This window comes from Canis lupus, chromosome 20 (genome assembly GCF_011100685.1).
Source record: "Canis lupus familiaris isolate Mischka breed German Shepherd chromosome 20, alternate assembly UU_Cfam_GSD_1.0, whole genome shotgun sequence".
Taxonomy (NCBI): Eukaryota; Metazoa; Chordata; class Mammalia; order Carnivora; family Canidae; genus Canis; species Canis lupus.
The window spans coordinates 8,888,801-8,906,399 of record NC_049241.1 but is presented as its reverse complement, the minus strand read 5'-3'; the positions used below and the strand labels follow the sequence as shown (position 1 = coordinate 8,906,399).

Below are 17,599 nucleotides of genomic sequence, written 5' to 3'. Positions count from 1 at the left end.
AAGATCATGTTTGCCTATGATCCCCTCTCCCCATTTACTAAAGGGTCTCTTTCCAATCTCCTTTGTTTTCCTCTCAGGAGCTGGGGCCTCAGTGAAACAAAATAAAAGTCATCAGGAAAAAACTCCAAGGGAAATCAGAAGCTCTCTTGTCCAAACACTTAAGATAAAATATACAGATCAAACTCCTTGCTTATTCCTGGAAATTTTTCATATCATTATTAATTTTTATCATCAGTTCATAGAATTACTAGTTTAGGAGTAGCGTGTGTCAAATAATCTCCATATGACTGGAAAATTATTTTGTAAACCTCATTTTCTGTACAACAATTTTTTTTTCTGCACAATTTAGTATTAAATTTTAGATTCACCATCCTTTGCCCTCAATACTTAAAAATATTATTTACTACTGTCTACCTACTCTTTTAATAAAAGAAGTTTTCTGTAAATCCAATTATTAAAATATAGATGTATATATATATTTGTATATATGTATGTATATATATGTTTGTATACAAATATGTATATGTATATATGGCAGCCCAAAGCTGATGCTAGTCAAATATTGCATGGTAACTTGTCTACTTGAATAAGTCTGAGAAACTAAGGGTATAAGTAAGAAGAGAAAACAGAAAGGATGCAGAGCAGTGGTTCTTAAATTCTAGCATGCATTAGAATGACCTGGAAGAGGGCAGCCCCGGTAGCTCAGTGGTTTAGCGCCGCCTTCGGCCCGGAATCGAGTCCCACATCAGGCTCGCTGCATGGAGCCTGTTTCTCCCTCTGCCTGTGTCTCTGCCTCTGTGTGTGTATGTGTGTGTGTGTGTGTGTGTCTCATGAATAAATACATAAAATCTTTAAAAAAAAAAAAAAGAATGACCTGGAAGAGTTTCAGATTCAGTAGTTCCAGGGAAGGGCCTGAGAATGTGCATTTCTCACAAATGCCCAGTGGTGCTGATGCTGCTGGTCCTGGGACCATACTGAGAACCCCTGATGTACAGAGTGTCTGTACTGGACGTTAAACATCACATATGCGGAGGCTCAATAACATCTGAATTCAGACTCAGTAAACATTCTGGTGCCTACCAACAGACAAGGCTAAGTGCTTTCTGGGTAGTGGTTCTAGGTCTTAATCCACCATACAGACATAAAATATTTTTATAACTCAACTTCATTTTTAGACCCTATTCAACCAGAGTGGCAAAATGTAACCTCATTTCATCTGAAGCCTTCCTCCCACTCTCAGAGAATGCCTCTAGGTTCCAGGCACTTCTAGAGAATCATAACAGAGGGAGGGGGTGGGAAAGAAGTGCACTCTGGTCCTTGCTGTCATCTATCCATGCAGTTGTCAAGTGAAATTGCTATCACTTTGTCAGGCCTGTAGGCTTCAATCCTCAGTGACCAATACTAACATGTCTTTCACCCCCAGGCTGCATGACCCCTTCCAGCCCAGCACCATTTGTGGGCCACAGTGTGCCCCCAGAATCTGCCAATCATGTCCTTTCTGCTCCCCAGGGCTCTGTCTAGAAAGGAGAGCACAGGCCCCTCTCACTCTGGGTCCAACTGCATCTGTGCTTCAAGACCCCCCTTCTGTCTCTCCTCTTTCCACCCACCTCCCTCTTCTGCCCAGAACAGTGGAATCCATTGCCAGTTGGAAGGAGAATCTCTCTCTCTTCAAACTCGTTGCTCTCACCCATTTTGACCAGTCCAGGGCTCTCAGTGTTCCTCTACAGGCTTTAGGCTTTTGAAAACCAAAGCCAGAAAGATTCCTATTTGTTTTTTTCTGCTCTGACATTTCCTTTCCTGAGTTAATGAGCACAGAATGGCCTCGCTGCTTAAACAGGGAAGCCTGCATAAAGGAAAGAGGCTTAGAAGGTAGAAAAAATAAATTTACTTTAAATACACACATAACATACACACATTAGCATTTTAGAATTACTACCCATTATTATCTTGCAATATCTACATTCTACTGTTTAATCTTTAAGGAAATGCTATAAAGCAGATAATATTCTTTCATTTTATAGATGAGAAAATTGGGGCTCAGAGAAATTTAAAAGCCTTTGCCTAAAGTCACATATGTCGGGTTTTGAACTTAGGGCTTCTGGTTCTGAATCCAAGGCTAAATAAATACACTATATCTCAGCTTAACCACCAAATGAAGAAAGGGAGCAAGAGAAGCCTGTCAATTAAAGGCGAAGCCCAGCATACAGATCAGCAGATGTGTGTTATGAAATAATTTGGCCTATAAGATACTGTTAAGCTAAAACGTAGGTGGGAACAAGGGAGAATAATAAAACAAACCAAGAGACAAGGATGTATGGGAAGCAAGGGGTTAATAGGCTTGTAAACAGCAGAATGAGCTGGGAGACCAAGGAGTCAAGAGGCCCAGAGTCAAGGCCACAGATCCGGGAATAACCATTTCCTGACTGTGAGAGACAGGCTAGGAGTCCAGAAAATTCAGACCCAAACCAAAGTGTCCTATGCCCCTCAAATCCTGAGCAGACTAGGAATCAGGAATACAGAGAGTCAGGATGCCTGGGTGGCTTGGTGGTTGAGCATCTGCCTTCTACTCGCTCAGGTTGTAGGATCGGTCCCACATCGGGCTCCCTGCATGGAACCTCCTTCTCCCTCTGCCTGTGCCTCTGTCTCTGCCTCTGTCTCTGTGTGTGTGTGTGTGTGTGTGTGTGTGTGTGTGTCTCATGAATTAAAAAAAAAAAAAAAGAAATACAGGGAGTCATGGAAGTAAATCAACGCGTCAGGAGTCAAGACTAGACCTTCAACTATGAAAGGGTACATCTGTCTTTAAGTTGTCCTCCTGGAAAATGAAGAGCCTACAAGTAGAGCAGAAACGTGAGTGTAACAGGATGTCATTGAGTGAAAAGCCACAGACAAGAATGGGGGAACAGAGATGAGAGAATGTCCTCAGGGTCAAAAGGCATCTTGCTGTGCATGGGAACATCTGTTGTCTTTGTCCTTCTGATAACCAAGCCCAACTCATCCTTTTAAGGAACAAATTCCCCCAACATGGTTCATGGTTTCAAAAGGGAACTGACTGCCTACCTGCCAGACAGAATTCCATGTGACTGGCTCAGGGTTGAGTCTGTGACCAAAGGTGGGCCCAGTCAGCATTGCTATGTCTGAATGCTTGTGTGCTCCCCACCCTACACACATTTATATGTTGAAACCCTAACCCAAAGATAGTATTTGCAGGTGAGGCATTTGAGAGGTACTTAGGTCATGAATGGGATTAGTGTTCTTATAAAAAAGACTCTCCACACCCCTACCCCTGCTAGGGATCCCTTATCCCTTCCACCAGATCAATATAGAGCAAGAAGGTGCCTTCTACTAATCAGGAAGTGGGTCCTCCCCAGCCACACCAAATCTGCCAGCACTATGATCTTAGACTTCCAGAACAGTTAAGAAATAAATTTCTGTTGTTTATATAAACTACCCAGTCTGTGCTATTTTATTAAAGCAGCCCAGAAGAACTGGTGCTGTCCATCTAGGCTGCCTCTGGGGAAAGCTTGCCTGAGAATAAAGCCAACAGCACAAAAAGTAGAGCTAAAATACAAAGATATAACAGCAGAGAAAGAAAATGTATCCTAAGAACATACTCAGAGGCCCGGGATCCTATCACTACAAATTCATCTCCTTAAATTTCTCAGGTGAACCAATGAATTACTTTTTTTGGTTATCTGTCACTTTCTCAAAGAGTTCTTGCTAATTCACTATGCATAAAGATTTGCACTCATTAATAGAAATATGGATAGGGGTGCCAGGTGGCGCAGTTGGTTAAGCATCCAACTCTTGGTTTCAGCCCAGGTCATGATCTCAGTGTCCTGAAATCAAGCCCTACGTGGGGCTCTTTGCTCTGTGAGGAGTCTGCTTCAGTTTCTCTCCTCATTTCCCTCCACCTCTCCCCTCCACTCTCTCTCTCTCTCAAATAAAAATTAATAAATCTTTAAAATATAAAAAAAAACATATGGGAATCCTATGTGGCTCAGTCAGTTGAGCATCCAACTCAATTTTGGCTCAGGTCATGATCTCAGGGTAGTGGATGGAGGGAGCCCTGAGTCAGGCTTCATGCTCAGCAGTCTGCTGGAGATTCTCTCTCTCTTCCTCTGTCCCTCCTCTGTTCTCTCTTTCTCTCTCTAATAAATAAATAAAATCTTTAAAGAAAATAGTAAATAAAAAAATAAAATAAAAACTAGAAAAATGGGCAGCCCTGGTGGCCTAGCGGTTTGGCGCCGCCTTTAGCCCAGGGTGTGATCCTGGAGACCCGGGATCGAGTCCCACGTCCGGCTGCCTGCATGGAGCCTGCTTCTACCTCTGCCTATGTCTCTGCCTCTTTCCATGTGTGTGTGTCTGTCATGAAGAAATAAATAAATTCTTAAAAAAAAAAACAACTAGAAAAATGGACAGAAGCACTGAAGGCACAACACTATTTTGTAGAATTATACAAGGAATAAGCCCTAAATGTACTTCTCCTTGCTTTTTCTGTCAGAGGTCTTGCACCTCTGAGTCTAGCCAAACTTCTTGTTGACTAAGGGAAGTTGTCTTAAGACCCAATAAAGATCAGAGGTTAGAATTTCAAGATAATTCTGCTCAACCAGTGAATATTCCCTGTGGGCATGCTGCTTATAAGTGTCTAAGCAATGTTAGTCTCTCTGTACTACCAACAAAAATACTTAATTTCAACACTAAATTATTCATAGTGTTATGATGCCTGGCTGGCTCAGTCGGTAGAGCATGCACTTGATTGTGGGGTTGTAAGTTTGAACTCTATGTTGCATGGAAGATTACTTAAAAATAAAATCTTTAACAAATAATAAAAGTAATATTCATAATATTATATGAGGCCCATGCAAAGAACACTGCAGAGACACCATCCATATCTAATATGAGTTTAACATCTGGTGCTTTTAATTATGTCCACAAATTATTTGATGCTCCTCCCTTTATTTTTTTATTTTTATGTTTTAAAAGATTGTATTTATTCGTGAAAGACACACACACACAGAGAGGCAGAGACAGGCAGAAGGAGAAACAGATTCCATGCAGGGAGCCCAACGTGGGACTCAATCCCAGGTCTCCAGGATCACACCCTGGGCTGAAGGTGGCACTAAATCGCTAAGCCACCCGGGCTGCCCAATGCTCCTCCCTTTAAAAAGTGGAGTCTAGGCATGCCTGGGTGGCTCAGGTGGTTAGGCATCTCCCTTCGGCCCATGTCATGATCCCAGGGTCCTGGGATGGAGCCCTGTATCTTGGGCTCCCTGCTCAGCAGGGAGTCTGCTCTCACTCTGCTCCTCCCCCCATTCATGTTCTCTCTCTCTCCCTCATTATCTTTCAAATAAATTTTTAAAAATATTTTTAAATGTTTTAAATAATTAAATAAAAAGTGGAGTCTAGTTTACCACCCCTTGAAAATAGGCCAGACTTAGTAACTCACTTCTAAGAAATAGAATGTGGTGGAAAGGATTCTCCCTCTGTGTGTGTGTGTGTGTGTGTGTGTGTGTGTGTGTGTGTGTGTGTCTCCCTCTCTCTCTCTCTTTCAATTCTAGCCTTTGGAAGCAAGACACCCAGGAAGCCCAGGCCATATGGGGGGGATACATGAGGATGTTCAGACAATAGCCCCTGATAGGCCCTCAGCCAACAACCAGAATCAGCCATCAGACAAGCGAGTGAACAAGCTTTCAGATGACTTCAGCCCCAGCCTTTAAGTCTTTCAACTTAATAAGCCCCAGGTATGTCAGAATATGGCCAGCCATTCTGCAGTACCCTACCTGAATTCTTGACCCATGGAAATTGTGAAAGATTCATACATGCTATTTCCTACTTTTAAGTCATGATGTTTTGAGATTGTTACACAGCAATAGATAACTAATACAAAGTCCAAGAACAAAATAGCTAATGGTTATTAGCTCAAGTGCTAACTCCCACTGATAGTTGTGTGGAGAAAGGGATGAGCAAGAAAGAGGAGGTGAAATTAAGTTATTGGTGTCTGCCATGAAGTAGAAAATGATGGCAACTGTGGCTTTTATTTGCCAACCCTGGTCTAAAACAATTGACTTCAGACTCAGAAAACAATGTGCAAAGAGGGAAAGGAAAAAAAAGGTAGAAGGGGAAGCAAAAAAAGCACTGAACTTGAAGATAAGATACAAGGATTCCAATCTCAGCTACTTACCAGCCATGGGAAATTGAACAAGTTATTAGCCTCTCTGGGCCTCAGCTTCTTCACCTGCAAAATAATGGAATTGTCATGAGGGTTAAATTAAATTAGATTGTGATACAAATGTCTGGCAGTAGGTCCTCAACAAATGGGAGTATAGTGGGAGTCCTGGCTGAGCCTAATCAAACTTTGAGTGTGTGTAATAGATTTGAGGTCCATTTGACTTTCAAAAACAGCAACAAATCGCAGCATTCAAAGCCTTCCTAAAGCTTTTTTCCCCAAAGTGCATCCTATGAAATACTAGGTCTACAGAATGTTAATAGTATGTTCCATGAAATACTAATTATATGGATCTTAATAGGTATTACACAAATAAAAAGAGTTTGTTTATATACACTTACCAAACGATACAGCAATCTCATTCCTGGGTATCCACTTAAGTGAAAATTTATGTTTTTTTTTTTTTAAGATTTATTTATTTATTTATGATAGACACAGAGAGAAAGAGAGAGAGAGAGAGAGGCAGAGACACAGGAGGAGGGAGAAGCAGGCTCCATGCCAGGAGCCCGACGTGGGACTTGATCCCAGGACTCCAGGATCGCACCCTGGACCAAAGGTGGGTGCCAAACCGCTGAGCCACCCAGGGATCCCCTGAAAATTTATGTTTTACACAAAAACCTATATATGTGAATGTTTACAGCAGATCTATTCATATAATCACCAAAGACTGGAAAAAACCTGAATATATTTCAACAGTATAAATAAACTTTGGTACATCCATACCATGGAATACTACTCAACAATAAGAAAGAGCTAAACACACACACACACACACACACACACACACACACATACACACCTAATAATTGATACATGGAACAACATGGATGAGTTTCAAATGTATTACCTGAATAAAAGAATCCAGCCTCAAGGGCTTCATGGTATATAATTCCATCTATATGGCATTCCAATAAAAAAGAAATGGTTGGGACGCCTTGGTGGCTCAGCAGTTAAACGTCTGCCTTTGGCTTAGGGCGTGATCCTGGGTCCAGGGATTGAGTCCTACATTAGGCTCCCTGCAAGGAGCCTGCTTCTCTCTCTGCCGATGTCTCTACCTCTCTCTCTCTCTCATGAATAAATAAATAAATCTTAAAAAAAAAAAAAAAAAGAAGAAGGATGTCTGGGTGGCTCAGCAGTTGAGTATCTGCCTTTGGCTCAGGGCGTGATCCTGGAGTCCTGAGATCAAGTCCCATGTCAGGCTCCTTGCATGGAGCCTACTTCTCCCTCTGCCTGTATCTCTGCCTCTCTCTCTGTGTTTCTCATGAATAAATAAATAAAATCTTGAAGAAAAAAAAAGAAATGGCAAAAAGAAAACAATATGGGTGGAAAACAGGTCAGTGGTTGACAGGGATTAGAAAAGTAGGGATTGTAACTATAAAGGGATAACACAAGGGAGTTCTGGGGTATAATAAAACTATTCTGAATCCTGAATGTTGTTATGGTTATACAAAGCCATGTACAAAATCTCATAAGTGTACATTTAGGGAATCCCTGGGTGGCTCAGCGGTTAAGCGCCTGCCTTTGGCCCAGGGTGTGATTCTGGAGACCTGGGATCAAGTCCCATGTCAGGCTCCCTGCATGGAGCCTGCTTCTCCCTCTGCCTGTGTCTCTGCCTCTCTCTGTCTCTCATGAATAAATAAATAAAATCTCTTTTTAAAAAAAGAAGTGTACATTTAAAAAATGTTGATTTTACTGTTTATTATTTTTCAAAATAAAATTAAAAGAAGAGTTCACATAAATATGGGAAATTTGGAGCTAATGTAAAATAGGATGCTTTACAACAGGACTTCTCAGAGCCTTTAACATATTTTAATAACATATTTAATTTAATAGGTATTAATTAATTGAATACTTATTTATTTATTTTTAAAGATTTAATTTATTTATTCACAACAGACACAGAGAGAGATTTGTATATACATCTAAAAATACATACGGGGCTCTTGGGTAGCTCAGTTGGTAAAACGTCTGCCTTCAGCTCAGGTCATCTTCCCAGGGTCCTGGGATCCAGCCCCATATCTGGCTTCCTGCTCAGTGGGGAGTCTGCTTCTCCCTCTCCCTCTGCTATCCCCCCCCTGCTCATGCTCTCTCTCTCTCAAATAAATAAAAGCTTTTTAAAAATACACACAAATATTTCTCTGTGTGTATGGGTGTGTGCCTGTTTGTCTTTCTATCACACACTTATTTGTGGATATGCATTGAAAAAAAGTCTAGGAAAAAAAAAAAAAGAAAGAAAAGAAAAAAAGTCTAGGCTCTAAATCAATCTCACCAGGGCAGCCCGGATGGCTCATCGGTTTAGTGCCAGCTTCAGCCCAGGGCCTAATCCTTGAGAACTGGGATCGAGTCCCGCATAGGGCTCCCTGCATGGAGCCTGCTTCTCCCTCTGCCTGTGTCTCTGCCTCTCTTTCTCTCTCTCTCTGTGTTTCTCATCAATAAATAAATAAAATATTTTAAAAAAATAAATCAATCTCACCAAAAGACTGATAGTGGCTAACTATGTGGTAAAATATTGGGCAATATGAAATATTTTTTCTCCTTCTGCTTTTCCATATTTTCTGATTTTCATGCTGTGTGAATTACTTGTAAAACAAACAAAAATAGCTAAGGATTTAAAATTTAAAAATTGAAAAGTAAAATTAGCCATAATTCATTTGAACACCTACCATGTGTCAAGAACTATACAAAGCACTTTCTGTATACTATCTCTTTCATTGAGTCTTCACAATTTATGTGAGAGGCACTATTACTATTCCCATTTTAAAGATGAAGAAGTGAAACTTGAAGCAATTCGCCCAACCAGTATGCTGTGGATTGACTCTGGAATACCATTATAGAAGCATACATGCACACACCAAATGTTTCTGTAATTACTACACTTTAGAGATAGCTTGCTTAGTTGACAACTATCTAAGTCTCAAAACTCAGATATGTCCACCCTTTCCAACCTCAAATATCCTGATAATTCTTCCTAAAATAACCAGGAATGTGGTAGAGTGAAAAAATATTTGGCCACAATATTTAGAGGCTCCTTCTTGCAAGAAGTAGATTCCGCATTCCTCAAAACTGAGCTGATCTTGAGACTTGCAAATTTGTGCCTGAATTTGCAATTCAAAATTTCTGAATTCTTGGCTGATGGAATATGGTGGAAGTGATAGGGTGTAGGTTCCAGAGATATTGCAGCTTCCATCTTTAGGAACCCTAAGACCACCATGATATGAAGCCCAAAATGAAATATCACAATAGACAGTGAAGCCTAGCCTCATCCTAAATGAGCCCATACTCCCAGCTAACCTTTTATTTTATTTTATTTTATTTTTATTTTTATTTATTTATTTTTTTTTTATTTTATTTTTAAAGATTTTATTTATTTATTCATGAGACATACGCAGAGGGAGAAGCAGGCTCCATGCAGGGAGCCTGACGTGGGACTTGATCCAGGCATCCCGGGATCACACTCTGAGCCAAGGGCAGAAGCCCAACTGCTGAGCCACCCAGGTGTCCCCCCAGCTAACCTTTTAAATGAATGCAGCCACATGGGTGAGCCCAGGCAAAACGAGCAACAGAAAAACTACCAAGCAAATCCATAAAATAGTTCAGAGTGATATATTATTGTTGGTTTAGGCCACTAAGCTGTCGGGTGACTTGTTATGCAGCAATAACGGATACAACTTGAATTTCTCTGTCTCAAGTTGTTGAGGTGTCTGGGTCAATGTTACAAAGACATACTAATACAATGTGGTAAAAATCTCTGTTGCACCTCTTTTCTTAATATAGAGATCACACCCACAGTCTAGGCCCAGAGAATGACTACAGATCTCAGACTCCTTTCCATATAGACCAAAGGTTCCTTCTTCTCAAAACAGAACTAACTATAGAAGTGAACAGATACTGGCAAGAAAGTGAGGAAGATTACATAAAAAAGAATATCAAGGGAGCTCCTCCTACATGAAGAATAATGGAATACAATCATAGAAACATACATGAACACATCTAGCTACTCATATGCACTCCACTTTGGGAACAGCTGGCTCAGTCACATAGGAAAATGTATGCTGAAATCAATTAATTCTTTTCCTTTGCTTTTACAGCACATTAGGTTTTCCTTCCAAGATTTAGTGAGTCATGAAATATATTAACTGTGGCAGGCTGAGTTTCAATTAAAGACAGAAGGCAAGGGTCATTTACCTACAACTAAATGCTTCTTCAATAACAACAGACTTGTGAGCAAAAGGAACTTGCTGCAAGGAGGATATGACAAACTATTACTACAGCCATCATTTTTATTCAAACACAAATTGCTCTAGACCAGAAAATCATATTAGATCAAAACATGGTATGGAACCCACTCCTAACACCAAGAAAATATTCCTTGCATATGGGTAACTCCCTGTCAAAATCAGCAACCATGATACTGGGGAAAAAATACCTTAGCTTCGTGATTATCACCTCTTGACAAGATGACTCGGCATATTTTCATTTTACAAAATATCAGAATGTTGTCGCAGATTAATTCAACTCTTAAAATAAAATCATAGTCTACATGTTAAAAACATCACCAAAAAAATAGTGTAGTGCTGCCTGGGGTCCGATAGCGACAATCCCTTTCAGAAGAAAAGTGCCTCACAGGGAAAAGAATACAGATGGTATCTTGTGGTTCTTTCACAGAGGGTCACTTTGCATTCCTTACTCTCTTTTAAATGCTGCTGACAGCCTGCCCTCTCAAGTCTTTCCTTCCTCTTCTTTTCTCATATTTCTTGGCTGTCCCTTTGTTGATTTCAATCACTTGGCCCCTTCTAATTCCCCCTTCCCTTGAACCTTAGTCTTTTCTTTTCTGCCTTACCTGATACACAAAGAGTATAACTGCTCCTCACATGACAGCCCCGCATTTCTCCGGGGTTAGCACAAAGAAAGAATTCTCTCTCAAATAGGGTCTGGTTACCCTGCAATTTTCCATGTCCTTCTTTTCTCAAAGATACAGGTCACTCTGTGTGTGTGTGTGTGTATGTGTGTGTGTGTGTGTGTGTGTGTCTGTCTGTCTCTGTCTCTCTCCAGGCATTCAATTTGTGATAAAAAGACTGAGACTATGCTTGGTTAATGCTCAGACTGAGTGAAAATAGGACTTAATCATAAGCAAATTTTAAATAGCTCTTTCAAACATTTCCTTAGAGTGTACCAGACATAGCTTCTAACATAGAAGTAAAAATGAAATTCAAGTCAATAATTACTGAACGTCTATCACCTGCCACACCTCATGCTGGGGATAGAGATCTAAGGCTCAGGCTCTGCCATCAAGGAGAAAACTTTTTTTTAAAGATTTTATTTATTTATTTATTTAGAGTGTGCATGCACAAGTACAGGGAGGGGCAGAAGGAGAAGGAAACAGAGCATCTCAAGCAGACTCCATGCTGCATGCAGAGCTCAACACAGGGCTCCATTTCAGGACCCTGAGATCATGACCTGAGCCAAAATCAAGAGTTGGACGCTTAACTAACTGAGCTACACAGGAACCCCGAGGAGAAAACTTTATAAAGAAAAATTATAGGGGTGCCTGATGGCTCAGTGGTTGAGCATCTGCCTTCCACTCAGGGCATGATGCCGGGGACTTGTGGTTGAGTCCTGCAGCAGGCTCCCTATGGGAAGCCTGCTTCTCCCTCTGCCTATGTCTCTAACTGTCTCTGTGTGTCTATCACAAATAAATAAATAAATAAAACCTTTAAAAAAAAAAAGAAAAATTATAAAGAAAAGCAAAGAGTAACAGTCAACTGTCTGATGGAAAACCTAACAAATATCACCTGAGTATCATCAATTGGAAAGAAATTCTTAGTATACTGAGATTCTGTTTCTTTATTTTTAATATGGGTACAACAATATTAATAATAATACTTGCTTTTGCAGGATGATTACTATGAAAGTCAAACTAGACTATGAATGAATCTCCCAACTCTGCAATTAAATTTCATTTCCAGGGATCCCTGGGTGGCGCAGCGGTTTGGCGCCTGCCTTTGGCCCAGGGCACGATCCTGGAGACCCGGGATCGAATCCCACATCAGGCTCCCGGTGCATGGAGCCTGTTTCTCCCTCTGCCTGTGTCTCTGCCCCTCTCTCTCTCTGTGTGACTATCATAAATAAATAAAAATTAAAAAAAAAATTTCATTTCCATTTGATCAGCATTTTTCAGTGCCTACCTTGAGCCAGGTCATGCAAAAATAATAAGGAAATCCATAATTCCTAAAATGAAAGCACCCAACATCGGAGACAGTAGAGAGACACATCAAAAAATTTAATACAGGGATCCCTGGGTGGCGCAGCGGTTTGGCGCCTGCCTTTGGCCCAGGGCGCGATCCTGGAGACCCGGGATCGAATCCCACATCGGGCTCCCGGTGCATGGAGCCTGCTTCTCCCTCTGCCTGTGTCTCTGCCTCTCTCTCTCTCTCTCTCTCTCTGTGACTATCATGAATAAATAAATAAAATCTTAAAAAAAAAAAATTTAATACAGTGTGATTATGTGCTGTAACAGAGATACAGAAAATATACCAGATCTCAGAGGAGAGATGAAATTCTCCAGCCAGGAGTCCGGTGAGTAGGAAAGGAAGGAAAAGAAGGGAAAAAGGATCAAAGGATACTATAGGAACAGGCTATATAATAACAAGTATCTCTCATTAAGGCTCTTCTATGTAGTGGTTACTCTACTAAACCCTTCTCAGGTAACATTCTCAATAAATAAAGATTAGCTAGAGGGCTCCCCTTCTTGAAAACATCATGCCCTATTAATTTACAGAGTTTGGTTTTGGTGGCTGTCAGGTCTATTGGCCTAGAAAGACTAACAGCCAGTTGCCCAGATGGAAAGGGGGAAGCACTGAAATAGGAATGCAAAGTGATGGTTTCTCACCCTGCTACTACTATGTGTCCGTAGAGATGTCCCTTAGCTTGCTAGTCCTTAGTTTCCTAATCTGCAAAATGGATTTTAATACTAGCTGACCTTGTCAGGTTGTTGGGATAATGGATGTGTAAAAGGCTTACAAGTCTGCCTTGTGCTCTGCAGGGTAATGCCCAGGCTGGAAACTCACTTGCTTAGAGGGGCCTGGGAGGTAACATGACTGGGTAAAGTAGGCCTGTGAGAATTCTGCCAATTGTTGTATCAATTAAAAAAAAATTGTTGTATCAATTACCTATTGCTATATAACAAATCACACCCCAACTTAGTGACTTAAACCAATGACAGTATATTACTTTTCACTATTTTATGGGTTTGCTGGGTAGTTTTTTTGCTGCTGTTTTGATTCACTCATATGGACTTACTCATATGGTTATATTCATTTGTAAGGTTAGCTGGAAGCTGGGTTCATTTGGAAGAAAAAAGCAGCTACTCCTTATTAAAGTTGAATGTTGTCACATAGAAAATTGGGCCCCTTGCCTGTTGTTCTCGAAAAATTGAAATATTTGTCTGTGTGTATGTGTATAATTCTCTGATTTTTAAGTATTAACTATTTTTATTAACAGAAAACATTGTGTGACCCTACAAAACATATCTATGGATTGGATTTGGGTTTGGGCCACCAATGGTAACCTCCATGTTAAGTAGTGTTTCTAGCCAGCCTTTACTTCTGTGTCCAATCTATTAGATTTCCCTCAGGCCCAAGGGGTTATATCAGGCCCACTTGTGCTGTCTTCCTTAGTGCTGGATGTCTTGGTCAGTGGTTCTGAAGATGTGATTCACAGGTTAAAAGGGTCAGCATCACCTGAGAATTTGTTAGAAATGCAGATTCTTGTCCCTACCAGACCTACTGATTCAGACACTCCTGAGTCAGGAAAGTCGCGCCTGGTTGGGGAATGTGGGGGTTTTTAAGCCTTAATGGTTCCGGGTCCGGATCCCGGTGGGTCCCTTTCCAAATTAGGCAAGGGAACACTGTGTCCCTAGGTGATTGGCTGGGGGTGGGGATAGTATGGATGATGGGGGTGTGGTCCCTGGCTGGAAAGTCCTGGCTGAAAAGTTTCGGTTTCCCGTCTAGGTTTTGATTTACTGGAGATGATGTGGCGGTCATGGCTGCTTTGGCGGGAAGATCAGCCATTTTGACCCAATTTGAGATGTCTGCCCCTGTCTCTCAGCCAGCCCAACAAAACAGGTGTAACGGAAAAAACAAAACAAAACAAAACAAAACAACAGGTAACAGGAGTCTGATCTTAAATAGATGTGGAGAAAAGGATGGGAATGTGTTATTCTTCAGAGAAGCAGAACCAATAGAATGTGCAGGTGTATGAAAAAATATAAAGAATTGGCTCATGTGATTTGGAAGTTGAGACTTCCCAAGACCTGTAGGGTAAATCAGAAGCTAGAGACCCAGAATTGATAGTGTAGTTGAAATCTGAAGGCTGGCAGGCTTCAGACATAGACAAGGCTAAAGTTTCGGTTTGAGTCTGAAGACAGAAAAACGTTGATGTCCCAGTCTGAAGGCAGTCAGGTAGGAGAAATTCTCTCTTGATCATGGGAGGATGAGCCTTTTTGTTCCATTCAGACCTTCAAGTAATTGGATGATGCTCGCCCAAGTGATCAAGGAGGGCAATCTGCTTTACTCAATTTATGTATTTAAATGTTAATCTCTTCTGAAAACATCCTTACAGAAACATCCAGCATATAATGCTTGACCAAATATCTGGGCACTCTGTGAAAAGTAATAAAGGGAAAAAAAAGATAGATAGATAGATCTATCTAGATAGATATATATAGATAAATAAATCTAGATAGATAGATAAATAAATAAATACATAAATAAATAAATAAATAAATATAAAAAGTAATAAAGGAAACTTCACAAGAATGGAAGGGGAAGGCCAGCAGGGGGAGCTCTCACACCCTACCACTACCTATTAGTTGCAGACCCAAAAGGAAGAAAGGCACACTGCAGGTGGACACTACTTTGGCATCCCAGCAGTAGGAATAAAGGCTTTTCTCCTGCCCTGGCAACAGCCCAGCCAATGAAAGACTGGCACAACTCAGCCAATGAAGAGCCACTATATTTCCAGCACTCAGTTTACTCTAATGGACTCTTTGTTTATAACAGCACTCTCAACTTCCTGCTTTCCTCTATAAAAGAGCTTTCCTCTCTTTTGTTCAGCAGACTTGCCTATGATTTTGACGTAGCTTGCTTGTCCCTGATTACAATTCTCTGCTATTTATTTGTTGGTAAAATAACTGACTATTTGATTTTTAAGGTTAACAATTCCATGGCCCAGTCAAGTTAACACATAAGATTAAGCATCACACAGGGAGTATGGACTTGAATTTGTGGACCAGTGTTTCCAAAATGTGGTGCATGAAGACCTAGCCCAATAAAACACTCTACCAAAAAAGGGTTCTGTGAAAATATGTCTCAGAAAACACTGCATTCTAAGGCATATTAACATATGAAAGCTATGAATCATCCTGCAGGAAAGAAATGGTTCATAACTCTGTCAACCTAGCATTTCCCTGACATTTGATCGCAGAATCTGTTTTTTACTTAAGGGCTATTAATTTCCTATGGAATGAAAGCTTCTCATAAACTTTGGGAAAAGCTAGTCCAAGCCACGAGACGATAATATAGATTTGGAAACTGAAAAGGGACATGAAAACAGGATTTTAGTAAGATAAATTTGGCTGTAGTATGCAGTGATATAAAAGGAAAGAGAGCCTGGAGGCAGAGAGAAGCTACTTTAGCAAGGAAGCTTCTTTAGCAATCAAGATCTGAAGATAGATAGAGGCTTGAGCTTGGGTGGGAATGGAGGAAGGAAATTAGACCTTTTATGGAAAAGTATCTGTATACATGAACTATAAATAGAAAAGAGTAGTAGAGAACTCCAAAGTTTGGAGGCTGGTAAGTGAAAGAATAAAGAACCACTGATGGAGAAAGTTGGAAGGAAAGACTGGTTCATGGGCACAAATGTGGTAAGTTCAAGGTTTCTGTTTAGTTTTAGTCTTGTATGTTCGGTTTTCAATATGTTAGGTTTGGAGTCATAATAGACAGAATCCATAAGAAATATCTAGCAGTTTCTGGAATTATGAGACCTGTGTGAGAGACACTAAAAATACAAATCAATTTGGAAAAATATTATAAATCTATTTGGGGATCATCAGCACAGAGCTGGAAACTAAGCCACAAGGGTACTCTCTTACCTGCTTCCCCATTTCCCTCAGCCAGGCTAATCCATTCTCTTTGAAAAGCTCTTCATTTTGAATAGTATGCTTCTAAAGTCAGTATCAGGTCCTTCTAATAATAGCTTCGCAAAGGAGCACTGAATTATATTTATTCCTGAGTACAGCTCTAGGCTCTGGGGTGGTAACCAAGGACCATTAGCAGGTAGTTTAAGGAAATAAGCCAGGGAGGAAGCTCTGTAGATATGCAAGGAAGATTAGCTTTGGAATTTCACATTTATGGAACACAAGTCAACTGTGAAAAGAAACATTATGCTCTCCTTGCCACAAGCCAGTAGTACCCTCTACTACAGAGCCTATTATAAAATCCCCAGGCCTAAGGCACCCAGACACCACTAGGTTTTAAACAAATTTCATAAACTAAAAATCATACTTGTAATCTGGTTGCTTGTACTCATGAAAATACATTTAGGCAGTGTCAACCAATTCAGTAAGTCCTCACAACATGCCTACTGTTTACTTGGCCCTGAAATGACCCTTAGTCTTTTCCCCTTTCCTTCACACTGAACCTCTGGAATCACAGTCTCATATCTGAATCTCAACTATAACCTCTCCTGGCCATATGATTATAAGTGAGTTACTTAAATGCACAGGGCCTTGATTTTCTCATCTACAAAAATAGGAGAAAAACAACTCATTCATTTACTTATGTGCACATTCATTCATCCAATAAATACTCTTGAGCTCCTACCACAGCTTAGACTATACAAAGTGCTGGGACTCTCCTAGTGGTGAAAGAAACAGGTATAGGACAGGAAAAAGTTTTTCTCAACCTGGTTGGATCCAAAAATTAAACTAACAAAGACTTATTAACAGAAAAAAAGAAGGGCACCTGGGTGGCTCAGTTGGTTTAGCATCTGCCTTTGGCTCAGGTCATGATCCAGGGTTCTGGGATCAAGGCCCTCATCAGGCTCCCTACTCAGTGGGGAGCCTGCTTCTCCCTCTCCCTCTGCCTGCTTCTCCCCCAGCTTATGCTCTCTCTCAAATAAGTAAAATCTTTTTTAAAAATCAGGGAAAAAAGCACACAAATTTATGTAAGTTTCACATGACACAGGAGCCTTCCTAAGGAAATGAAGATACAAAAAAATAAAAAAAGAAAAATAAAAGAAAGAAAAGAAAGAAAGAATTGGGTATGTTTATGCTAGGTTTCATAAAGAGTAGACAAGTGTGGAAGAATATGACAG

At 40.5% G+C, this 17,599-nt stretch overlaps 1 protein-coding gene across 2 annotated transcripts in view; it reads right to left on the bottom strand.

The window, feature by feature from the left end:
- SRGAP3 (SLIT-ROBO Rho GTPase activating protein 3) overlaps window positions 1–16,465 on the bottom strand; it is a 326,045-nt gene extending 309,580 nt beyond the window's left edge. The window contains exons 1-2 of one of the 2 annotated variants that reach the window (XM_038565770.1): window positions 16,377–16,465; window positions 6,182–6,235 (exon numbers count right to left, since the gene is read on the bottom strand). Coding sequence is in view for 1 of the 2 variants with exons in the window: in XM_038565767.1 (XP_038421695.1) it covers window positions 6,182–6,188 (7 nt within the window). In the remaining variant the exon portion in view is untranslated. The remainder of the gene's footprint in view (window positions 1–6,181; window positions 6,236–16,376) is intronic. The other variant, XM_038565767.1, reaches the window with a different exon arrangement.
- Window positions 16,466–17,599: the final 1,134 nt, after the last annotated feature.